General features: G+C 33.1%; 3 protein-coding genes and 1 long non-coding RNA gene across 4 annotated transcripts; 2 read left to right on the forward strand and 2 right to left on the reverse strand.

The window, feature by feature from the left end:
• Positions 1-741: 741 nt before the first annotated feature.
• LOC134714369 (uncharacterized) lies at positions 742-3777 on the reverse strand. The gene has a single exon (XM_063575611.1). The coding sequence runs from the start codon at positions 3775-3777 to the stop codon at positions 742-744; it is 3036 nt and encodes a 1011-aa protein (XP_063431681.1).
• A 2479-nt stretch (positions 3778-6256) lies between these two features.
• On the forward strand, positions 6257-20486 carry LOC134714471 (regulation of nuclear pre-mRNA domain-containing protein 2-like). Its single transcript, XM_063575751.1, has 9 exons — positions 6257-6637; positions 7948-8077; positions 9189-9289; positions 10997-11157; positions 11528-11654; positions 13144-13319; positions 14026-14221; positions 14560-14673; positions 17785-20486. The coding sequence occupies exons 1-9, from the start codon at positions 6487-6489 to the stop codon at positions 19581-19583; spliced, it is 2955 nt and encodes a 984-aa protein (XP_063431821.1). The 5' UTR covers positions 6257-6486; the 3' UTR covers positions 19584-20486.
• A 616-nt stretch (positions 20487-21102) lies between these two features.
• LOC134713670 (uncharacterized) lies at positions 21103-21734 on the forward strand. Its single transcript, XR_010106363.1, has 2 exons — positions 21103-21282; positions 21407-21734. It is a non-coding gene; the product is annotated as an uncharacterized LOC134713670 (long non-coding RNA).
• A 1044-nt stretch (positions 21735-22778) lies between these two features.
• On the reverse strand, positions 22779-25820 carry LOC134714370 (uncharacterized). The gene has a single exon (XM_063575612.1). The coding sequence runs from the start codon at positions 25818-25820 to the stop codon at positions 22779-22781; it is 3042 nt and encodes a 1013-aa protein (XP_063431682.1).

Here is a 25820-nt window from a genome sequence, read left to right on the forward strand (position 1 = left end):
ATTTTGTGTCATTGGTATCATGCTTATCAAAAGTTGGGCTCATTGGCAATCATTCCATATCTTTTTTTCTCTATTGTACGCCTTGATCTTAAATCCATACTGGTTTTCTTTTCTTTTATTATCAAGCTCACTTTTCATACATTATTTTTAAATTTTCGCTGATATTTTACAAGAAGTAAGTCATGATAGTTTGTTTTAACCATAGATGTAGATGGGTATTACATCTATGTTTTAACGTAACTTAATACCATTGCTGTCTGAAGGTTTAAAACATGCTATAATTTCGTTCTACCCACATTCTTTTTGCATACGGCTTCCCTGGTGCCCTCTGAATAATTCAACTTTATAACAATAATATAATATGATACATTTATACATACATACAATTTTATGCAAAACAAACTGGGACTTTTATACTAATAAAATTGAGAAAGGAAATGGTGAATATGTCAAAGCGACAACCACCCGACCATAGAGCAAACTACAGCCGAAGGCAACCAATGAGTCTTCAATGAAGCGAGAATTCCTGCACCTGTAGGTGTCCTTCAGCTGGCCCCTAAAATAAGCATAATAGTATATATCATTTTATTCTGGTATCACCTAAGTTGGACAAAGGTATACAGAAAAACACATTAGTTTACATTACATTACATATAAGTACATTTGTTGAGGAAGCATTAAATAATATTATGAGTTAGTTTTTTTTACAACGGTATGATCATTGTAGTCGACAGGTTAACATCAGAGAGAATCCAGTTTGTCATATATAATTCTGATAAATTTGCACAATTTTTGGAGTTTAGATTTCTGTTTTTGGTTCATAATAGCATTAAATTTTATAACATTACAGTTCGTTAGGTATTTATTGTCATTTAGTAGTGTTCTATTTGTCAGGAGACTGCTGCATTCCATTACATAGTGGTATTCATCACCTATAGCAGCTCTGCATAACGGACACTTTCTCTGTTCACGGGGAATGTTTTGCCATCTGCCATTTTCAATCGGCAGTTTATGGTTCATGGTCCTAAACCGCGACATTGTTATCACATCTTTATCGTCAAGTACATTAAGGTAGTGTTCGAAATTGTGTAATGTCTTGTATAGGCGATAATTCAGGGCTTTCGGCGAATCGTTTATTTTTCCTGTCCATAACTGTGTAAACTGATCTTCTAGTCTTTGTTTAATTGTCGATTTAATGTTAGGTGGTGTATTTTGGAATGACCATAAGTAAGAAAATCCACAATTGTCTAGAATACTTTTCATCTTGTCTAATGATCGCGATCGAAATGTTGTTTCTTGTGATATTTTCAAAAGGTATCTAAACATGACAGCAGCGAGCTTACTTTCTTTACCGGTAATTAACTTTGTCCAATAAGATATAATTCTAATGTTTATATCTATTTCTAGGGGATACCGACCCAATTCTCCGTAAATGAATTCGTTTTGAGTAGATGGCTTAAGATGTAAAAGTAGCTTAAAAAATTTAGTTTGAACTCTTTCTAGTATATCTATGTTTTCGTAACCCCATATTTCGCATCCATATAGCAGAATAGGTTTTACCAGTATGTCAAATAAATCTACGTGGCATTTAATTGATAAATTGTGAATTCTTCCCTTCCTTAAAACTTCGTACATTGCACTTATTGCTTTGTCCTTTAAATTTTGTTTGCATTGTTTAAAGCTGCCTGTTTTGCTGAAAATAATTCCTAGGTAGTTAAAGTGTTTTACAGTTTCAATATGATGATTGTTGAATCGGAAAAGTGGAGGGTTTGTCGTTCTTCCTTTTGAAAAAATTAAGATTTTAGTTTTAGCAACATTTACTCGCATCTTCCAGGTTTCGCAATACTTTTTAAATTTGTTAAGTGCATGTTGTAGTTGTTCAGGTGATTCTGCCAGGATTACAGTGTCATCCGCGTAGAGAATTATGAATAATTTCATTAAAGTTCCAAGTTTTTCTTCTATATCTTTACTTATTGTCTTCATGCCTAAAACATTTTCTGAGATGAGATAGTCTTCTATGTCATTCAAGTATAAAGCAAATAAAAACGGTGACAGATTTTCTCCTTGTCTGACACCGATTTCACAAGCGAACGGCTCACAAATTTGACCATTATAGCTCAAGCTGGATTTAATATTCTGGTACATGCTGAAAATAGTATTAAACATTTTCCCCTTTATATTGCTGTTCAACATTTTAAACCATAGGAAATTACGATTAACCGTATCGAAGGCCTTTTCAAAGTCTACAAATGCGCAAAATAGTTTCTTTTTTGAGTGTTGTAAAACTTCAATTAGAGAGTTCAGAAGAAACGCGCAATCAATTGTTGAGTATTTTTCTCGGAAACCATTTTGATTTTCTTTAAGAAGAGATGTTTGTTCTGAGAATTTTTTAAGGCGTTCATTTAATACCGCTGTAAAGACTTTTCCGAAACAGCTCACAATAGTTATTGGTCTGTAATTTTTGGGGTTGCGTTTGTCACCTTTGTTCTTGTAGACAGGTTTTATCATTCCTTGGACCCATTGTTTTGGGATTTTTCCGGAGTCGAAAACTAGGTTGAAAATTTTCACATATATGTCTATAAGAACATGAGCTGATGTTTTTAAATATTCATTAATCAGTTTGTCTTCGGCGCATGCTTTGTTATTTTTCAGATTTTTCAGCGCTTTAAGAATTTCATGTTTTGTAATTCTGCTATTTAACTCATCGTTTATTTCTTCATGGGAAATATTACTTTCAATTTGTTGATTTTCTGTATCATCTCTCAGATAACTGTTTAATTCTTTGAAATATGAGACTAATTTGTCGAAATCGATCTTGGGCTGAGCTGTACTTTTGTTTCCATTTAGAAGTTGCCAAAATTCCTTACCATCCTTTTGCTTTAGATCATCCATTTTCTTTCTGAAATCGCTTCTGTATTTCTTATGTGCTTTGTTCATTGTATTTGTATATCTCTTCTCGGCATCTAACACAAGTGCTCTGTGGAACGGTGACTTATTTTTATTTCGTTTCATCCTACGGAATTCTGACCTAGCGGTTTTGCAGTCATGGTCAAACCATGGTTTATTTTTTCTATGTTCTGACTTCTTTCCTGCACTGATTTTAAAACCAAAAGTGTTTCTTGCTGAATTTATTAACACTTTGCCTATTTTACCTATTATCGTATCTACTGTTTCTTGCGTCACTACTGTCGTGCCATCAATTTCAGAATTAATATTTTCTATTTCTGTAAGGTTCAAGCATTCTAAGAATTTGTGTGATTTTTCATTAGTCCAATTATTTATTTTTTGTTCATTTGTTCTAGTATCATCGCTATATTTGGTGCTAACTTCTTGATCTGTTTGTTTCAGCGATATCTCGATTGGGGAATGAACATCTGAATAGAGACTTGAAAAATCAAGTACTTTAAAATCAGTAAAATTTTGAATAAGTTCTGCGCTGCATAGGCAATAATCAACAACGCTTGAATTTCGGCATGTGAACTTTCCATCTATGTCACCTAGAGTTCGACCATTCATGATGAAGAAGTTATTTCCCTTGCAAAATTCTAGTAGTTGATTTCCAAACCTGTTCTTGATTTTATCTCTACTGTTCCTTTTGCGAGAGAAGTCATACTGGTCTAAATTGCAAACAGCATTTATTGGTATATTTTCGATATCTACGACATGAGATTCACTGTCGGGAACAAATATAAAATCATCCTCTGACCCGGTTCTGGCGTTAAAATCACCAACAAGTAAACATTTTGAAAACCTATGTGATAGTTCGAATAATTCCATCTCAATTTCGTTTATTGCATCAATGGATGAATATGAAGTATATTCAGGGGGGATGTAAATAATTCCCAAAAGAATATCATCTGATCTATTTATTACTTTCGATATTTTACACCACAAAACAAATTTACTTTCAGTTTTGATATATTCAATATTATCTTTGAGATGGTTTTTGTACGCTACAGCTAAACCCCCCGACCTTCTTTTGCCAATTTTATTTCTGTTTTTATAAATCAATTCATATCCCTGTAATTGTATATCATCGATATCGTCTAGTTTTGTTTCTACAATGCCAGCAATGTCCGTTTTATACAGCAGTTCCGTAAATTCAGGATATTTGAGTTTTGATTTAATTCCACAACAATTAATACAAGTAAGATTTAGATAATTTAACTGATCATTCTGATTTTTCGAGGACTCTCTCGACCCGTCCTACAGTTGCGTGGTTATGGTTGCCTCATTAATGGCGTCATTGTTTCCAGATTCCTGTCGGGACCTTTTAAAAGGGCGTTCATTTACAGTTTTGTTTCTATGCGAATTTTGTTGGGCTTGACGTAGTAGAACATCCCTATATTCAGTGCCGTTTGGTTTTGTGTCGGTTGATACATGCGGTTTCCCATTGATATATAATCTATCTCTTACCAGTTTTACTTTTTTACCCTCATTCTTGGCCATCTTCATTACAGGGTAGAGTTCTTTCCGTTTTCTTTCAATTTCGATCGGGAATTGTTCGCTTATCCCAAATGTTTTCCCTTTCAGCTTGAATGTATTTTTAAGTACATCTTCAAGCTCATCTCTGTGGATAAATTTGGCTACAATAGGACGGGCTCCGTTCAGTCCGGGTTTTCCAAATCGATGAACGCTACCCAGATTTGCGTTATAGGGTATGTCCAGTTCGTTTAATAAAAAGTTCTGAATTTTCAATTTGCACGATTCTTCCCGCTGAAACGCTAACCCGGAGAATACTAAGTTATCGCTCATGCTTCTGCATTTTAAGTCTAACACTTCCGCTTTTAATTCCTGAATGACTATGTTTGAGACTTTTCCGTTTTCCTCCCCTATCGTCTCCATTCTGTCTTTTATTTGAGATATCTCTTCAGCATTTGCTGAATATTTGTCTACTACAGTATGAACGATCTGACCCATTTTTTCAACACTTTCTTCAACTTTCCTATTTCGGTCTTGGATCTCGACAATTGTTTCCTCATTTGTCTGTACTCTTGTAGACAAATTTGACAGGCCTTCCTTTATACCATCGATTTTCTGTACTTCTATCTCTATTTTCTCGATCCTATCCGTTAGGACTCGTAGCGACTTCAGGATCTCCATAAGGATAACTCTAGCATCTTTGTCATATAAGAGGTTTCCCGATAATTCATCGTCGGTTTGTTGGGTATTTGTAGTCATTTTGACGTTGCTTTGGTTATCCGATTGTTATCAATTGTTCCGACGTATAGTGACGTTATGACTATAGATACAAATTCCTTCTTGTTTTGCATAAGTTTTGAAGAAAACGGTTTTAAGAGAAAAGGACCAAATATCACATAAAGATCGGAGTTAATATCAAGCGAAATCTTCTTACCGTTTTTATATCGTATATTTAAGTTGTTCGGCTGGTTATAGTCAATCTTGTAGCGATTTTGTTCAAGAGCAAATTTTGCGTGCTGCTTCCTCAACAACGTACCGGAAGTCTTTACAGTGATAATGGACGTAAAAGTATATATAATAGTCCCAGAAACAAATTAGGCGAAAAACATACAAAATCAGTTCATGCACATATTTTGTTAATGTTAGCAAGGATTTGTATAGTTAGAACTACTGTATACAAATCCTTGATGTTAGTTATATTCAAGAAAAATACTTTAGTATGTGGATTTTTTTTTCTACATAAGAAAATGCCTGTACCAAGTCAGGAATATGACAGTTGTTATTCATTCGTTTGATTGTTTGAACTTTTGATTTTGCCATTTGATTACATTTTTATTTTAGAAACAAGAAACTATAATAACTTTTTTTTAACTGTTCGATTGTTTCTATCTTTTTTATTTTCTACAGGAATACTGTTCCAAAGAACTGTACCGGAATATTGAAATGTGTTTTTCATTATAGATCTATCATAGTAAAATAATTTATAATTTTTTTTTATATAAAAGCGTAAATATAAGGTTCTTGTTAAGATTTATGTTGAATTAAAAAAAGAGGAAATAAATCTTGTCCTTGTATATCACATTATTAATTAACTATCTATTCTTCTTCATATTTGCTGTTCTTACACAAACGGGCTATCGAGTAAGTATCGACGTGTAATCTGGTGGGGATGAAGCAAAAAGGCCGCACATTTCGGAATGTTTCGCGTGTTTTCTTCAAACTGTCAAAATTAATTTAATTTTTACAGTATATAATGTTATCCTTTTTATATATTTGTTTTTATTTGTCTAAAAAAATAATTTACCCACTTAGGTAAAATATATTTCAACATAAAAAAATAATTTTAAAAATCCCGAAACAACGTGAGGTCCCAAAATGGCTGCCAAACATTGAAATGTGGTCGCCTATATTTCCTGCAAAATATGACCTGTTTTAAAATTTGTTTAATTAATGCATCTCAAAGAACAAACAAATAATAACCTTACTCTCTTCTGAAATTGCTACAGCTTCATTTAAAGCAGAAAATCTTGGTTTTAGGGAACAAGCTGCAAATTTTAGGCCAACATGGCGTCCGTGAACGTCGAAAATATTGAGCGAAAACTTCAGGGTGTATCAAATACACAAGACAGCATACAGAGTCTCTCATTATGGGCTATTCACCACAAAACAGATGCAAAACAAATCGTGGAGATGTGGTTGAAGATTGTCAAGAAAGGTACTGGCCAAATAAACTGGTTTAAAATGATCAATAGTGACAACATCAGAGATCAACTTATTTTGTTTCACACCTGCCATGCTGTCATGCTTTTCGTTTGTCTCACAATTTCTTTTATTTCAGAGTGATTGCAATGAAATGTAATAATGTTGAAATAATGTCTTGCATCAGACTTGCAGCATTTAGTTGCTCTGTAGGGTTGCTAGTCCAAGATTGCTCTGACGTTCAACGGCTGTTTAGCCAGACAAGCTGGCCTGGGGTAGTGGGAATCTGGGTCCATTTGCGCCCATTCACATTCGCATCCACTCATGTTCGCCCCTTTCACCTTCGCACCCTACATGTTCGCGCCCAATTTTAATTGGATTTGTGTTCAATAACTATAGCTTTGTAATCAAGTTTTGGAAAGTGTATTCTTATGTTTGTTTTCATTGTCTGAAAATAAAGTCATTTTTTTTGTGTTGAATAAATCCTAATCATGTTTTGGATAGTGAATTGTTAAAAAAAAATCCTTCCTAAATAAAGGGGGATTCATCATGTTTTGGTTAGTGTATTGCCACAACTTTGTTTCATTGACTTGTTTCTAAATAAAGTGAGATTATGACTATGTTTTTTTTTGTGTGTTGAATAAATTTTATCATGTTTTGGTTATTATAGTGTATTGCTATATTTTATTGTTTCAGATCAAAGGGACCAAGCTGTTAAAAACAATTATCTTTTGTGTTTCTCATTTTAATCTTGAATGTTTCACTTACACCAAAGCAATTTATAACTACAATCATGATTTTCCAATTATTCAACTGGAATTTGAATTAAAATTTGGCGCGGATGTGTAGAGTAGGAACCTCCCTTCGGTGCGAATGTGTTGGGTGCGAAAGTAGATTGGGCGCGAACGAACCTGATGCCGGGCAGTGGAATGTCAGAGCTTGTCCCATATCAAAGAGTGGATATTTGCCCATCCAAAATAGATGTGCTACTTAGTCGCTTTTGGTGTTGACTAATGGCCTTTGAATTATATAAATTGGTTATCAATTTGTTCATTTTTCATTTAACTCTTCATTTATGTAAGTTTCATTTACCTGCCTTGATTTTCTCATAGTTAGACAGTTTTCACAGTGAACCATGGATTCTGGCATTAAATAAGACATGTACAGTAACTATATACATTAAATAAACAAATGTTTTAAAGATTTTACAGTTGAACACAACAAATCTTCTGGACAATAATGGCTACTCCAAGTTTCTAATTCTGTATTTTACCATGTTTACAATGTTAAATATGAAAATGTACCGTCCAATTATTATTTTTTCAGCCAAAACAAAGCAGAAACTGGCATTATTTAATCTTTGTAATGACATTGTCCAGAATGGAAAACGCAAGAAGGCTTCAGTATACATTGAGGTTTATAAGGATGTTTTGAGAGATGCTATTGTGCTAGTCAAGTAAGTTGTATTTAATGGGGGGATTAATTCATTTTAAGTTCCTTTGTCATGCCTTTACAAAGATGTTATTAAGAAGATGTGGTATGATTGCCAATGAGATAACTCTGCACCAAAGTTCAAATGGAGTGGATGTAAATAATAAGCTGTTTATCAAATTGCAGTAGGTTGCTTCATTACTTATCTATATGACCTTGTGAAGTTGTCTGAATACAACCACACTTTCAACTCTTTGAAAAAAGTAATGTTTTATGAGAAAAGTCAATCACAAAATGATTTATAGAAGGAATAGAAAAAAAGAACCTACTAAACATAACACAACACCTTGGACTGTAACAAAAATGAAGATAAGGTCAGTCTACAATACACTGTGCTAAAAACTAGATAAAACAAAACTACCAAAAGCAGGGCGACTGTCAGTATACCAGGAGGTTTTAGGAGATCCTTCTCCACTTGTTACACCAGTTTTGTAAACCTAAATGTAGGAATTCTTTGACAAGTCATGGGAAGGAGATTAATCAGTTGTATTAATAATTTAGTATGATCTAGAGGAAATATTCCAGAAAAATGGGGAAATAAATGTCATGCCTTAAGCTGATTATAATGCATTGCTTATGACTAGGTAGACAAATTATGGGAAAATCTTTCTCAATTTGGGGTTTAGCTATGTATAATTTATATTTTATGGTTTATAGTCAATTGATTTGCTGTATTTAGTGACTGTGTGTTTCAATTTGTGTTATCCCAAAATACATTTAAAAATTTGTAAATTATCAACATGATCAATAGAATATAAAAATTGTTTGCTTGAAAGATTGCAGATTTTGAAAGAAATCAGAAACTCTTTCAATTATTTAAAGATACCTTGAAGCATGCCAAAAAGCTCTGTATAAAATTTGAAATTTCAAAAAAATGTTTTTTTACTACATATATTTAAAAAAAAAATAATTATGTAATCAACTCATGTTCCCTGTCAGTGCCTCATATCCTATTTGCCTAAAGGGACATAAAGTCTTGACGGAATATAAGCCCATATCCCATGTAAAAAAAATTATTAACATGTAATTATTAGTAATCCAGATCTGTCATGTTTTGCATATGCTATGTTTTGTAGAGAGGAATCAATTGCTAAAAATGTAACAAGGATATTGAAGATATGGAGAGAAAGACATATTTTTCCAAAAGACTTTTTAGCAGAGATTACAGAACTCTATGGTTGGTATTGTAATATTGTATTTGTCTAAAACAACAATCTGTTGAATTGGGCCTGTAAATATTCTGACAGTAGAAGATCATTCTTAGAAGTCAATATTTCACACCAGGGGTCGAATTTAAGCTTTTTAGTGTACTGGGCAGCCGGACCAGTGGACTGAAAACTCTACTGGTCCTGCTCCAAATCTATACTGGTCCTGCAAAAATGACATTCATTTGACAAACACTACTATAAATGACAGATGTTTAATTTTGATGCTTTCGTTTACATAAGTTAGACAGTATCAAAGGAATATAGTCTTTATTCTGATTTTGATAAAGGCTTTAGTAATCTCAATGATTTTCTTTATCAAAATCAGGATCAAGCACAGAAAAAATATCAACATTGTCTTCCACGTCATCGCAATCCTCACGACGACCAGAGGGTGCCTGACTAGCTCGTCTGGAGCGCTGTTCAGTAATATTCCACATTTCAATAGCCGGGACTGGATCAAATGATGCTAAATCTTCAGTGTGAAACATAATGAATAAAAGATCTGATAAAACAGTTGGACGCAATTTTGATCGCCAATCATTCCTTACAAGTTTCATCTAAAAAAACAACCTTTCTCCATCAGCAGAATGAGCAGGAAGGGACAAGATTAAATTATCTTAATTTTTTTGTCCGGCGGTTTTATAATATTAAACTCCTTCCAAAAATTTCCACATTTTATATTGTTGTGAAGGACGCTCACCCGAGATATTAATTAACTTGATCAATTGTAATACCCCCCCAGTACAGTGTAATTGATTTCACAGGTAAATTGTTTTGTAAACAAACTGAGATTGCGATGCAATCAGTGATCAATTATCGACAAATTTCTACTGGTCCGCCGGACCACCAGCTGACAAAATCTACTGGTCCGACGCAAATTATACTAGTCCCGGACTACCGGACTAGCGCTAATTTGGACCCCTGTTTCACACATACATTGACTTATAGGAATAAAGATGTTGGGGATACTGTTAATTGAAGAAAAACAAATGAGTGCTTTTATTATCGTGATTGTTGTAATTATGAACTTAAATTTGATGTTATTGTGATTTCAGGAAATGCTGGTCACAAAAATGATACTGTCACTATTTAAATGTGTATTTTAGATTTTATGAAACCGATCATGTTACATAAAAAATGTTTTTACAATATAACACAAAAAGACACAAAAAATTAACACCACAAGAGATCTTCATGTCAATGTAGTCTTAGATTAAAAGATGTGTCTGGACAATGTGTAAAGCTCAAAATTAACCTTTATTTAAGGGGGTAGACCTTGGTCCAGGGAGATAACTCTTTAATTCAGTGATGCGTTTGTAATAGTCAAGTTTTATTAATGCATTTTAAGCATTTAACTGGAACAGATTGAAAATAATCTATGTATCCAAGAAGCTTAGAACGTATGAATGAAAATGGCTGACACAAACGTAATGATGATTTTAAGAGTTATTTTCCCTTAACCTAGGTCTTCCACCTTAAACAAGAAGTAAACAAATTTTACAGAGATAATAAAAGATTTGCCATAGACACCAAATTCCCTTAAAGAAAATATTTTTTGGGGCTTTGAAGATACTTAGCATAAAGAAGATTTTTAAAAAAGTATAAAATTTTATATTTCAAAGTAAAAATTATTTGCAAATTGCAAAATTAATGAATATTCTCATTTCTAATTTCAGAATCCAAAGAAAGTTCTACACATAGTACACCTACACCTGTGGCTAATCATAGTTCTTCTAGTACTCCCACGGTAACAGCAACCCAACAGCCAGTAGCTGTTCCTAAACCGGTGGCTACATACCCAGTCAATATAGATCCACAACTTATAGCAGAATTTAAGGTTAGTATTCCAAAAACAACTTTGATGAATAAAGAACTGCCTAACCTCTGGACAGAAAAAAAATGATCTCCAAATAATTAAATAAAAAAATATTTTGTTGATCTATTGGTCTGAAACTACATACCAATTACTTGAAAAATGTCTGACATGAAATTGCACTTCCTAATTTTCTCTGCTATGCTTCCAGATATAGAACTTATTTATAATGATGACTTACAGAGAAAGTATTTTAGGGGGAAATCACTTGGGTTTTCCTTTAAAGTCATTTGCATTTTTTAACATATTTCACTAGCTTCTGTTGCAATGTTTTGTTTATATTGTAATGAATAAAGATGTCAATTTCAGAATATTTCACTTTTGTTTATTACAGCCTCAGAGTCTTATAGATAAGATCAACAACTACAAGAGATTTGAAGCTGAAGTAGAACTGAAAAGAAAGCAATTGTCTAATATGAAACTGGATGCCTCAAGTACAGAAGCTATAAAACAATTAAAAGGTGATGATTTAGGCTGGCAGTTGTAGTTTCTACCATTGCTCATGTTATTATAAGTTACTATATAACACTCAGCAAGGTGGCTGAAATCTTTTATTTAAGTTTGATGAACAATGATTAGGTTTTAAAAATATGCCACATGAAATTAGAGAACACGATGTACATGATATACTCGACCAAATTGAAAATGTAGGAAAAAAAATTATTATTTTTTGGTTGCAAGAGAATTAAAAAATATAATTTCTTTATAAAATCAAAAGTTAACTTATTGAGAGAAGAAAATTTTTGTAAGAAATGAGCCAAAAGGAGGGTTATATGGTTTATTTGCATCTATATCCCTTTTTATATCACCTGAACTGAAAGGTCAAGTGAACTTTTCTCATCACTTGGTGTTAGGTGTCCATAAACTTTAACAAAAATCTTCTCCTCAGAAACTACTGGGCCAAATTTAACCAAACTTGGCCACAATTAGCATTGGAGTATCTAGTTTAAAAAATGTGTCCGGTGACCCGTTCAACTAACCAAGATGGCCACCACAGCTAAAAATAGAACATAGGGGTAAAAAGTAGATTTTAGCATAATTCTGAACCAAAACATTTAGAGCAAATATGGCAGGGAGTTAAATTGTAAATCAGATTATGATATATCTGCCCACAAATTTTGATATTAATTTGACAACTTATTGTTGGGTTGCTGTCCCTGAATTGGTAATTTTAAGGAAATTTGGCCGTTTTTGGTTTATCTATTATTATAGATAAACTGTAAACAGCAATAATATTTAGCAAAGATAGATCTACAATTTAGTCAACGTTACCAAAATTGTCAGTTGACCCCTTAAGGAGTTGTTGCCCTTTATAGTCAATTTTTATACGATTTTGTAATCTTTTACACAAATCTTCTTCTCTGAAACTATTGGAACAGATTTAACCAATCTAGGCCACAATTATCACTAGGGAATCTAGTTTAAAAAAATGTGTTAGATATTCAGAGTAGGGGAAGGACTGTAAGGTGTACATGTCCAACTGGCAGGTGTCATCTGACCTTGACATCATTTTCATGGTTCAGTGGTTATAGTTCAGTTTTTGTGTTTTGATCTGTTTGTCTTATACTGTATGCAATATGTCTACTATATTTGGTGTATAGAATGATTGAAAGGTGTACATGTCTAGCTGGCAGGTGTCATTCAAAGTTTTTTTTTTCATCACTCCTACATTAGTTAGGCTGTGAATTAATCTATCAGACCATAAACACTTATGAATAGCTGAGATTTTTAAAGGTAACTGTTCTGCAGCAGAGATGTGTACAAATTTAAATTACACATCAAAATTCTGATTATGCACATTGGGGTCATTGCAATTATGAAATGCCTTTGCTTATCTCTTTCCCCCTGAAAAAAACTGTATAATAAGAAAGAATGTAAGTAGTATGCATTTGTATATTTGTCAGATATTTAGTCATCTTAAAAATAATTGTAACTTTAAATTACTTATAGACAAGGCTCATGGTAACCAGTTTTCTAAGCAGTTTGAAGAGTCCTGCAATAAGTTAGAAGACTATGTTTCCAGTGCCAATAAAGACCTCCTTGAGAAAGCAGCACTTATAGAGATGTTAGAAACTAGTCAATTGTTTTATGAAGAGCAGTATAAAGAAGCTAAAATTGTGGCTAATGTAAGTTAATTGAGGATATTTAATAAAACCACGCTTTAAAAAAGGTGGTATTTCCTGTTTTACCTCTGTCTATCTGTCCATCTGTCCACCAGTCAATATGTCCCAAGCATATTTTTTGGTCGGATCTTTCTTAGGAACTACACCTTTAGGATTTCATAAATTTGATTTCAGGGTTTATATAAGTCAGCTTTGAAATTCATTACTCAACAAATTTCTGTTTACCAAATGTTTGGGTGGGGATTTCATCAGTGAGCTATAGTTTACAGTTTCACTGTTATTGTAAGTTTTGTCTGTTGAATAACCACCTTTGTTGTAGTCTGATAAATGTACTGTTCATGGAAAAACAAAATTTAGTGCCCTTTTATCAACTGATCCAACAATATATATTTGATGATGCAGTCCAAGAGGGCAGTTTTAAAGTTTTTGTAGTCCCAGCCTTGCGGAGGGATATAGAAATACCAGTTCATTCTTGTTAGCGCTCTCACTAGTACAGTTCTTGCCAGATTTTGATGAAACTTATATCATATGTTTATTTCATCATTGTCTTGGATGAGTTCGAGTCAGAGGCCATCAATTATTTTGCAAAGAGTTATCCCCACTTGGAATCAATAATTCTAAGGCAAATTGCATTTTATGCGCTCTTATGTGTACAATTCTTAACAGATTTTTATGAAACTTAAATTATAGTTGATATTTTACATTGCAGGCATACAAAAATTTTGGAACAAGAATAAACAATTTAAGAAAGAGATTAGAAGATTTAGTCAAGTCCTTGCCAAGTCCTGTACCTTCACCATCAAGAGACGCCCCCTCCCCAGGGAATACACCCCCTGAGGATACCCTTGATAATATTGAATCAGTAGACATGGATCTGGATGATGAAACATCTAACAGCATTATTCGTAAGTATTATTAATTACGTCCCACATAAAATTTGAAAATATGTGATTTGTTGTGTTTATTAGGATGTCAAAGAATTAAAAGGAGAAAATTTCAGAATTTCAGTTAACCACATTTTGCCACAATTTTTACAATTACCACCAATATTCAAGTATAACATACAAGTCCTTATGTACTTTTGGTAAACAGTTGTTCCCCTTTGAAGCAATGCACATTTGCAATACAATTTCTATTTAGAGCAGTAAACTTGTGACTGTAATAAAAGTTCAGTTCATATTAAAGTTGTGAATAAAGTGTAGACAAAATGTTTGTGATGTTTCTTTTTGTTTTTTTCCTACAGCTAAGACAATAACAGAAACTGCCTCTGTGGTATTAGAAGATGCTGATGAGAGTTATGATCCTGCAGCTGATCCATACCTACCAACACAGCCACAATTCACACAACCATTTACTGGTATGTTGTATACTCATTTGATAAGTAATGTATTCATTGAAGAAAAGAGTCATTAAAATCTATGGACTACTTAAATTTCTATCTCTAAAAACTGAAGAGATACAGGCTTTTACTGTCAATTAAATCCAAGGAAAAACACTTTAAAAATGTGGTAAGCATTTTCATGAATTTAGAATTTCATTTTTGGAAAATGACGCGTCTACCGCACCTGGTTTCATATTTACTATTTTACAAACTAACTGGTATCTGCTTGTATTCCGCTACACTAGAACAAAGTGTGTTAGTCGGACGGGAACCAGTTTACATACTTTATTTTATTTAGTACAACAAAAATGTTGACCTGTCCATAGGAAGTCTTACATAGTCCGCCCTTTTATTCTCAACAATTGGACCTTCCAGTGGGGATGCGCACTAAATAGTACAATTAGCAAGAAATAAGAGAACAAGTTCAATATTCGCGGCGAGGTTGTTTGTTTACATTCCGCCATCTTTGTTATTGATATTGTATAGGGCACTCTCATGATTTTTCAAACTAATTATTTTCACTCGTCCATATTAATAAGTTATTTCTATTTAATATCAAATTAAAAGTGATAAATATAAAAACTAAACCTTTCATTACAAATTTCTCCTTTCTGTTCAATGCATTTAGAATTTGTAAACTACAAAACGTAATCGGTTATTGTTCATTCCGTTTTGATATTTCCTACCGACTTAAAATTGGTTTGTATAAGCTTAGACCCTTCAAACATTAATGTGATAGGTATATTAAAGACTGTTTTACAAAAGGATGGAACTTTTTTATTTTCAAAATCGTATTATAGTGATATCTGTCATGTACGGATTTTGACTTTCACCGGTTAATTTCTTCTTTTACACGTGCGTTTTAAACTTCCTTTCAAAACATCGCAAAGTTTCAAAATTGTTTTTTAAGTGAATTAAACTTATTTCAGCAATCATGAAGCGTTCTAGAATCATTTTAAAACAGTTTCTTCTTCTGTTTGATGATCGAAAACAGGGTTTCTCAAGAAAATACCGCAAACGATCGCAGAGGATTTGAAATGTTCAACTCAAATCGGCACCTGGTTAAATCGGCATATAGTCAAATCGGCACCTATTTGAAGTCAATTTGGCATCCAATAATATTTGTTATAATATTTTCTTTCAATCAACTTATAACTTTTACAAAGTACATAGTTAAATAGTTGTTGTGTATAAAGGTAAATAATGAAGCCCTTACCAAAGCTGTTACTTAACAATGAAATAATCAGAAAAATAAAATGGAAAACTATGAGTCCCTTTGAATAAATCTAACTTTCATGCCAAATAAAAGCTAATTTTAGGTGTTTTTTTTCAGGAAAGTTTAAACAACATCAAACCAACAATCCTGTAAAATGCTCAACTGGTTAAAAAGTGCATAAAAAATGAATATTCAATACCTATAATTCCTAAATATACCTCATATATATAATTAAAAATACATGTTCCAGACCATGAGTATTTGGACTGTACGTTCCGGACGGTATAGGTATACTCGTACAGTCTGACAATACTCGTATGGTCGGACCGTATGAGTAAACATGTATGGTCCAGTACGAGCTAACCATTTATCACAATCTTTATTTTTTATTTTTTATAAATTTTTATCATTACAATTACTTTTAGATGGATCAAATGAATAATTGAACAATTGAATTTAAATATTTGTTTAATTAAATATCTGAATCCTATTTTGGTACTCTCTCCCATGGTGACTCTTACTACCACAATTAATGATAAATTATTTACATTTACATGTTTGCAGTTAATTCATGTTCCTTTGCATTTGCATTATTTTATAAAGTTTCTAATATTCTAAAACTGTAGTTCCACATCATGTTAACTTCCGATAATGTAAATTTCTATGATCATAATTCAATTAATGTATTACTGATCGACAAGCTAAATACAAGATATTAACATGATGAACAGATTTAATAAGCATGAATTTTTGTATTAGTTAAAAAATTAAGTTTTTATTCCAATTACTATTGGAACTTTTACATATTAATTTGAGTTTAGTTATGTTGAGCTGTAAATGAACTTTACATGCATTTGTAACTTATAAACTTAAGCAACTTCTTAATGATATTAATCAGATTATTTTGAAAAAGAATGCATACGGTCCAGACCACACGCGTACAGTCCAAATACTCATACTGTCTGGAACATACACATTTAGATGAGATAAATAAATATATACAAAATGTACATGAACCCCCAAAAATGTGAAAGTAAATATTTTCAGACAATCCTTTCCTTAGGTACTTAACTCTTTTTGCTTAAATACTAAAAACAAATCTGGCAACCCCTTTCTTATTTTTACTTTTTTTGCTTAAAATACTGTTAAAAATATATATTTATTAAACATGGGTGACAAATTGACTATATAGGGTATCGATTTGACCAGGTGCCAATTTAACCAGGTGATGGTTTGACTATAATTTTTTTTAATTTCCTGAGTTTCATTAGACCTTAGACCATCAGTAACAAAAAGATTATTTAAAATTAATTAAAATTTTCTGAGAGAAGGGACTATGTACCAGTGAGAAATATACAAGCCTTTCTACAGTATTTATTTGTACAATTCAGGTAGTCTTGACCTATTCATTTGTCTTTAAAAAAAACCAGTCACTCCACACACACACATATATACGAATATCAATTATATGCTTACAAGACATGTTGCATTGTTAAATTAATTACGGTATGTGAAAATCAAGACTTGCATAAAAAATATCCCAATATTAGAGACAGTGGCGTCATTTTTCCTCAGAGCTTTCAGCTCTTTGATTGTTTTTACTGTTAAAAAAAAGGATATCAATAATTTTGGCTAATTAAGGGATACATTGAATAGAAAGTTGCACATCCATATTCACAACACTGGTAAACAAACCATTCTCTGTGTGTCCAAGCTTTTGTTGGTTGTAAATTTTAATGCTATGCTGGCTTATTGTTTTCAATCATACTACTTACTAAGAAACTCCTGGAATCCTTGCAGAAGCATGTGCTGAATTTAATTTATAACATATATTATAAGCACCTAGTATTCAAATGTTTTTGTCTTTACAGCCGATACAGATACTTTACAGAATATATCATCAATGATGACATCACAGCATAGTGCAGCTCCAAGTCAGGGATCCACTTACAACGGACATGATCCGAGAAAATCTACTAATGGAGTAGAAATACCAGTCTATAATCCTCCTCCAAAAGTTAGTGCTATAAAGGTTTTATCTAAACAGTCAAAAGAAGAAGGAGAAGGGACGCCTGTGAAAGATGAAGGTAGTTCTACTCCTGTAATGGATGAAAAACAGGACTCACCTCCGCCAGCTAAACAACATCAGAATCCTATTGACTTTCTCACACAGATCTTGGCAAATACAGCCAAAACAACAGCAAGTGGGTCAAATTTCCTGGCAAGTTTGTCATTATTAACGAACACTGTCAAAACACAATTTCAACATAAAAAGGAAGATACTACAACTATGAACAATCAACCAATCATGTCAGAACAATCTGCAGGTTCATGGGCAGAATGGAAAGCTCAGAATACAACACAGCAGCCACCGCCAGGAGCTATTCCACCAATTTTACCACCTCCGATGTTCCCACAGATGGTTCAACCTCCTATGTCACAACTTCCTCCAATGAGTCGCCCCCAACCTCCTATGGTCAACTCCCAGATCCCAATATCATCTCAAAGTCATGTCCCTTCATCACCCCCTATATTGTCAACTGCAAACCCTCGACCCCAGTTGCAGCATCCGTATGGTCCAGTGTCAACCCCGTATGGAAATCCTGTAAATTCCAACCCTGGCGGTCCTCCTGAACCCTGGAGACCTCCTACTCTTGCCCCACTTCAAAGACCCCCGTTTCCTTCTTTTGCTGGACAACCCCCAGTGCGAATGGGATCTGGAGATCACATGTTGTCACCACCTCCTTGGAGACCACCTCCCCCAAATTCTCAGGGCCCTGTGAGGCCACCATTGCAACCACATGATGGACATGAAGTGTGGGGAGATTTTCAACATCAACGGCATAACACAAATCTACAGTCGCCACCACCTCAGATGGTGTCTCCTCCAGTTCAACCGAAAAGCATTTTAAGAAACCGGGCTTCTAGTCTGAGGGAAATTTCTTTGGTAGAAAATGACAATATGGCAATTAATCCAGAGCCACCTTCAGAACCTCCAAGTCCAATTGAAGGTCGAAATAAATTTATGAAGCCAGGCTCTGACTCAGGTGGTCAAGTGGCTGATGATCACAGAGAATTTTTAGAGAAACTAAAACGAAAGACAGCGGGAGGACCAAACCTTGTTTCACCGCCAGTCATTGATGAGGTACAAAATAACAATAAACCCAAAATGTTTGCTACAAATAGATCAAGACCTAATTTAACTACTATAACTCCGGTAGACTTTGATGAACCTGATCATAATCACTTAAATGAGAATGAAAATGGTGCAGAAGAGGAAGTAAACAATGATTCATTAAATGCAATTAGTGGTTATACCGATCAGGAGGAGGAGTATGATCCAGAGGCAGGAATGGAAGAGGTTATTGAGGAGGCATATGATGGGGAGGCTAATGAATATGAACAGCAGCCTGAAGAAGCTGAACAGTATGAGGAAGTGCCATATCATCCTCCCCCTCAAGACTTTAGGCCGCCATTTCACAGACATCCTCGGCCACCTCTTCCTCATCATGAACCTTTCTTTCATCCACGGTTTCCTCCTCGGTTTGAACGCCCGTATGGAAGGGAGCCTAATTTTCCTGATTTTAGAGACCCCTATGGTGGTCCTCCTGCTAAGAGGCCATATCATGATAATTATCGTCCCTTCAGACGACCTTTCAATAGGTATTAATGTTATTGTTATATTTTGTTGCTTGTTAACTAAATACACTTGGAAAGATGAAAAGCACCCATTACAACTTTTGCTTTGGAATATTAAAACGAACTATATGCTTTGTACAATCATGAAATACTATTGTCATGAAATCAGACTTATAAAGGAAAGTAAAAAAAAAAGCAAAGTAAAGGATTCTTTTTTTAATTTTGATTATTAAAGTCAAATAATTTTTGTTTGTTCTGGTATTTTATACTTCTACCTACATTTAAGCCATTTGTTAAATAGAATTTAGATTTTTTTTAATTTTGATTTTTTTCTTATTATATTTCAATCATCAGAGATCATACAGCTCTAGGAAGTCAAACTGAATGCTTTCCATCTTTCTGATTTGTAATTTGTTAATACATTGTTGAGAGATGGTATGTAATTCATGTTAGTGGTGTGTAAGATATGTGATTTATTGTTTTTCTTGTATGTTGAAAGTTTTTCTATTCTCTAAAATATTATTTTAATCAAAAATATTTCAGTAAAAATGTGCTTGCATTAGCCCACTTTATTTTGATAATTCAATTCTGGTCCATTTGCCAATAATTGGATGTGAAAGATTTTTTTATCTTTTATATAAATAGATTCAACTACAAATGTACAATCATGAACAAAGAAAGATAACTTAAACTCAAATTTTTAATTTGCCTGGAAAATACACATGAATGTTTTAATTTTAAATTTTACAAAATTATGAAAGCAATGTCTACCCTTCAGTGCTGACAAGCAGTTTGGAATTTAATCTTAAATAATTATCACATATTTAAAGTTAAATAGAAAAATCTTGTTGTAGCATGTAAACCAAAAAAATATTGTTAACTATAAAGAACAGATGTAAAGAAAACACAGTGTCAAATGCATTTTGTTGCATGTTTGTTTCCAAGAATTTGATTTAAATATATGTACATGGTATAATGTATTGTATAAATCAGAAATCTGTGCAATGTTTTTATTAATGTAAATAAATATGACGGATATAAATTGACAATAAATAGACATTCCCATTTAATTTTTGCTAGTAGTTTTCAGACATGTTCAGGAAACATTTTATCGAACTTTATTGGGTTATTTTTTTTTTTTCAATTTACAATATTAAAAGCCTGTATTAAATTCTGAATTTACAAAAGTATATAGATCTCAATTTGTTCTATAAAAATATTGTAGAAAATAATACAACTGCACTTTGGTTTTTTCCTTGTAATTCTTTTTTTTCTGTCTAGAACAAGCCATCAAAATACTTTATTTATGAAGTCAAATGAAATAATTTGTGCTTCAGGTTTTATAAAAATCTGGATACGGGCTGGTCTAGAAATAATTATATAATCATTTCAGAAGGCACTTAAAAGTAAAAGTAAAGTTTTATATGGTAATTGGTTTGGAGTTTGTAAAAAGTGCCTCCTGACTCACATACATTACAGCTCAAAAGTTTAAATTGGGGGGGGGGGGGGGGGGGGGGGGGGGGGGGGGGGGGGAATATTCAGAAAAAAGGTGGGTTTTTTTTTTTTGTGTTGCTAGGTTGTTTATTGAGTTCCACAATCCATGTAGAGAATAACTTTGTTGTAATATTTTTTTTATGTGAAACCTGAAGCACATGTTACTTGTTTTCAAAATGGTGTAAAATTGCTTAATAATAATTTGCAAGTTTATTTGATATGTGAGAATAACATAGGTTACATTGTATATTATATACATGTATGTGGTGAATTCTGTTTGTAATCATGAATAACATAGGTTACATTGTATATTATATACATGTATGGGGTGAATTCTGTTTGTAATCATGAATAACATAGGTTACATTGTATATTATATACATGTATGGGGTGAATTCTGTTTGTAATCATGAAAAAGTGTGTAATATACACATTGTATGTATGTATAAGAGAATCATGTTGTATATTTTCCCATTGTTTGATAGTGCTTTTAAATCATGTATGATACTATGTCATTATCATCTTACTTGAAACTAATCATGTTGTCATGTAAAACTTTGTTCTACAGCAGGATAAAACAGTTTCAACATAAAAATTTTACAAGGTCATATATTTCTGTTTTAGGACTTACCTTGTTTAATTACTATATTTAAGAGTAAACAAATATACAAATATACATTTAAGGTTCCTGTCAGTTTTAATATGACTGAAAGTTATTGATTGGCTTGTCGACTAAAGACCAGGTGTTTTTGTCTTACAATAACAAACATTTACTTATCCAAGTGTAATATTGTCATACAAAACAAGTAATGACATCAAATTTGAGGATTCTGGACCCATCTATTTTCAGAAAGGATCAACATGTTTATTTTTACAAATTGTGACTTGGAGCTCATTGGCACTCCTATCACATCTTCTTACATCTCTCATAATATAATCTGTCATTGCAATTATTATTTTGGGAATAAGGACCATCCTACTTAATACTTATTGAGTTATTTTGATAGGATTGAAAAAAAACACTAATATTGCAATTTCAAGAACCAAACAATAGCTCTCATAAGTGTTGGTGAATGTACTTGCTCCACTAGTTCAATTTAAAAAATCTTAATCAGAAATCTTAATAGAAATTTTAGATTCACAATTTATCATACGTTTGTTAGACTTTCGTTATCTGTGATCTCTCCTTAGTAGAATGACACAAAACAGACAAAAAATCCTACTTTACAAGGAAAGGTATTCTACCCTCACGGTTTTGTTACTGTGTGCTGCTCCTTCAAACTTCATTGTGACAGATTATTGACAGGAATCCATAAGAAACTATCATGAGAAGCTAATGAATTATCCTGTACACAATCAGAACTTCATGTAATGTACATTTCATAGTTGTTCAGACTCATCTTTAAAGACAGACACTTCTGTCCTTGATTTGAACACAAAAAAAATCATACTGCCTAAATGATCAATTGAGCTGACAAGCATCTTCAACATGACATGTCTTTCAGTTTCTAAATCATATACATATACTGGTATTGTGTAGAACTGAGACAAAATACATAAATATAGATAACAACATATATATATATAACTTTATTTCCTCTATTATAGAGATTTGGTGTACATGAAATATATAAATTACAAAATTACAAAAAACAAAGAATTAAAGTCACTGTTTAAAGTTAATATGAGAAAAAATGAGCACTGTTTATAATATCGATAACGGACACATCTTCTACCGATTGTAGAAATCTCTGCAGATTTTTTCAACGTGACGAACACAAGTCTTAGAGAAAAAAGTTAATTCATCGTTTTCTAATTCATATGACGTATTGCAAGAGAGAATTGTTGTTGTGAATTCATGTGCCGAAAGACTGTCCATAAAAACACTGAACTGAATGGGATTAATGTTAATAATGTCTTGCCATAAATCATCTCTTTTGTCTTGAATAAAATCACAGGATACTAGTAAGTGTTCAACGATATTCAGGAAGAACTTTCCACATTTGTCGCAAAGTAAATGTCCATCTTCATAACGTACTATAGAACATAAGTCAATAACATACTTGGCGGAGGCACGAAGTTCGGGGAACTGTTTCGCAATTGTCCATGCTTTATGCGGTTTGATTGCAGAATGAATACGTCTAAACATATAAAAGTCATTATCGCATGAAATTCGGTAAGACCACCATGTTTCTTCACTTGCGTTTATATTCTGATTTACAATAACTGACCAAAGTTTTTTTGATGGGAAAGAACCAGTATTTGCAAAATTGACAATATAATCTGTAATGTTATATTTTTCGGCTGCTTTGTAGATGTCAGGTATAAAACCAAGTTGTTCTGGAACACATTTATGTTTGAATTCCATAAGTCTGCTTATCATTATTCGTTTTGGTAACGCAGAAGACTTTAACCTACACAGTCTACCAAAAAATAAAAGTTTACATCTGTTGATAATGCTTTCAACTGAAAACCAACCTAGAAGACTTGTACATTTATCAGAACGGGTTCGTTTTGGAAGTCCTTGAATGATTTTACACACAAATCTGTGAGATCTTTCTAACATCGTAATTTCTGTTTGAGTCAAATTGTTCCATAACTCACAACCATATAGAGCTTTGCTGTAACATATTTGAAGTATTATCTTGGAACACGTCAAAGGGTTTAAAATTGATGGATGAATTCCAGAATTTAGAACTGAAAGAGCAGTTGATCGCAACACTCTACAAGCATTCAACGTCTGGTCCATTGATCTAAATTTACAGTTCAAAAGAATACCGACATGTTTGGCAGACGTCACGAGTGGTATGATGTCATTATATAAAGTTAGATTGCTTGAAACATTCTTGTTCTTCTTTGAATAATGTAAGACGTTGCTTTTGGTCGGAGAGAACTTGAATGCCCACTTCTCGCTATATGTCTGACACATGTTAATAAGGTGTTGCATTCCTTTTTCTGTTGTTGAGAGTAACGCAATGTCGTCGGCTTGAACAGAGCTGCTTACACTGATATCTAGAAGAACGCATCCCAATTTAGAATCTTCAATGTCACACAAAAGATCGTTTATGTATACTAAATATAACAGAGCTGATAAGACGCCACCTTGGCGAACGCCTCGTTTTAGTTCAAACCAACGAGATAGCCTACCATTGAATAGTACAGAACTACGCATCTCACTGTACATTTCATCTATGAGCAGCCATAAATCACCGGTAACTCCATATTTATGCAGTTTACATAACAATGCATCATGCCATACGGTGTCGAAAGCTTTCGTGCTATCTAAAAGAACAACTATAACATCGCTGTTACGTTCAATATAATGACGAATCGGTTCTTGTAAGTTAAATGAAGCGTGTATACTTGATAATTCCTTTTGGTATGCCATCTGAGATTGATGTGGAAACTTTATGTGCAAGGAGTCGAATCGAGGATAAAGAGACTTTTCGAATATCTTAGCAATACAACTTGTTAACGATATACCGCGGTACGAATTGGGATCGGTTTTGTTTTTATGTCCACCTTTGAATAACGGTATAATTACACTTGTTTTCCAATCTAGAGGAGTATAACGTGTTTGTATTATCAGATTGAATAGATTGCATAAGTGTTTTTGCAATGTTTTACCACCATATTTTATATGCTCATATGAAACGTTGTCTAAACCTGTAGATTTGTTGTTACATAAACATTTACAAATGTTGTAAATTTCTTCAAACACAAATGGGTTGATTGGAACTTTGATTTCCTTCTGTGTTTGTCGTATTTTATTCACCTCAAGTTTTACCAAATTTATGTTTTCTGAGTTTGTTAACTTGCTATCAAACTGAAAAATGGATTCAAAATGGTCCGCCCATGCTTCGCATATTTCGCTTTCGTTTGTATGAGTTACTCCATTTAAATTTAGTTCACGACAAAAAGTTTTCTGTTTACGTCTGCTTTTTAAGACCGACCATACATATCTTTGATCATTGTCCATAGACTCTTCCATTCTGTTGGCAATGTTCATAATATGTTCGTTGTAAGCTTTATCCATTTCATTTCTGAAAGTCCGTTTTGCATGTTTGTAATCAGCAAAGAATTGATCGCTTCTATCGTGAACTTTTCCGTTCAGTATCCATAAAATGCGCTTATTTAGCATTGTTTTGTGTGATAGATCTACGACTTTCGTCCAATAAGGCTTTATATGTTTCACAAATTGTTTATGTGGGAGTGTTTCCTTGTCAGCTTTTTGAACAGCAACTATAATAGTCTTATAGTAGAGCTCGATATCTTCTTTGGTCGCTGGTTGTGAAGGCATTTGAACAGACCATAAAAATTGTGAGACTGCAAATGAATAGTCGTTAACTGAATTCGTTTCTAACGCTTTGGTCCACGATACTTTGTCAGCCATAACACTTTCGTATAAGTTGTCACTATCAGCATGACATTGTTCAATTAGTAAAGTACATGCGATAGGCTTGTGCTCAGAAACGTTAAAAATGCTTTCGTCTGGGACAAACACATTGTAAATATCTCGTGTATTTTCTTTATTTGTGACAATGTGGTCTATCCCTGTTTTAGGACCATCTTCATAAGATTGAAATGTACATACCGGACCTTTGGCAAAGTCCTGAACATGTAATGATATACTGTTATTGTCAATAAGGAGACTTTCAAGAAGTTGACTACGACGATCCTGAGTAAACGAATATCGTGGTCCACCAATCTTGCAGTTGAAATCACCAAGAATAAACACCGTCCCATGATTCGAATACGATTTGTATATGTCCAT

Source organism: Mytilus trossulus, chromosome 4, assembly GCF_036588685.1.
Source record: "Mytilus trossulus isolate FHL-02 chromosome 4, PNRI_Mtr1.1.1.hap1, whole genome shotgun sequence".
Taxonomy (NCBI): Eukaryota; Metazoa; Mollusca; class Bivalvia; order Mytilida; family Mytilidae; genus Mytilus; species Mytilus trossulus.

Excerpts from the sequence above, each read along its gene's own strand:
- LOC134714370 (XM_063575612.1), bottom strand. The coding sequence starts at position 25,820 with ATGGACATATACAAATCGTATTCGAATCATGGGACGGTGTTTATTCTT.
- LOC134714369 (XM_063575611.1), bottom strand. The coding sequence starts at position 3,777 with ATGGAATTATTCGAACTATCACATAGGTTTTCAAAATGTTTACTTGTT.
- LOC134714471 (XM_063575751.1), top strand. The coding sequence starts at position 6,487 with ATGGCGTCCGTGAACGTCGAAAATATTGAGCGAAAACTTCAGGGTGTA. Across the intron at positions 6,638-7,947 it reads GTTGAAGATTGTCAAGAAAG|CCAAAACAAAGCAGAAACTG; the intron begins GTACTGGCCAAA and ends TTATTTTTTCAG. Across the intron at positions 8,078-9,188 it reads GATGCTATTGTGCTAGTCAA|AGAGGAATCAATTGCTAAAA; the intron begins GTAAGTTGTATT and ends TATGTTTTGTAG.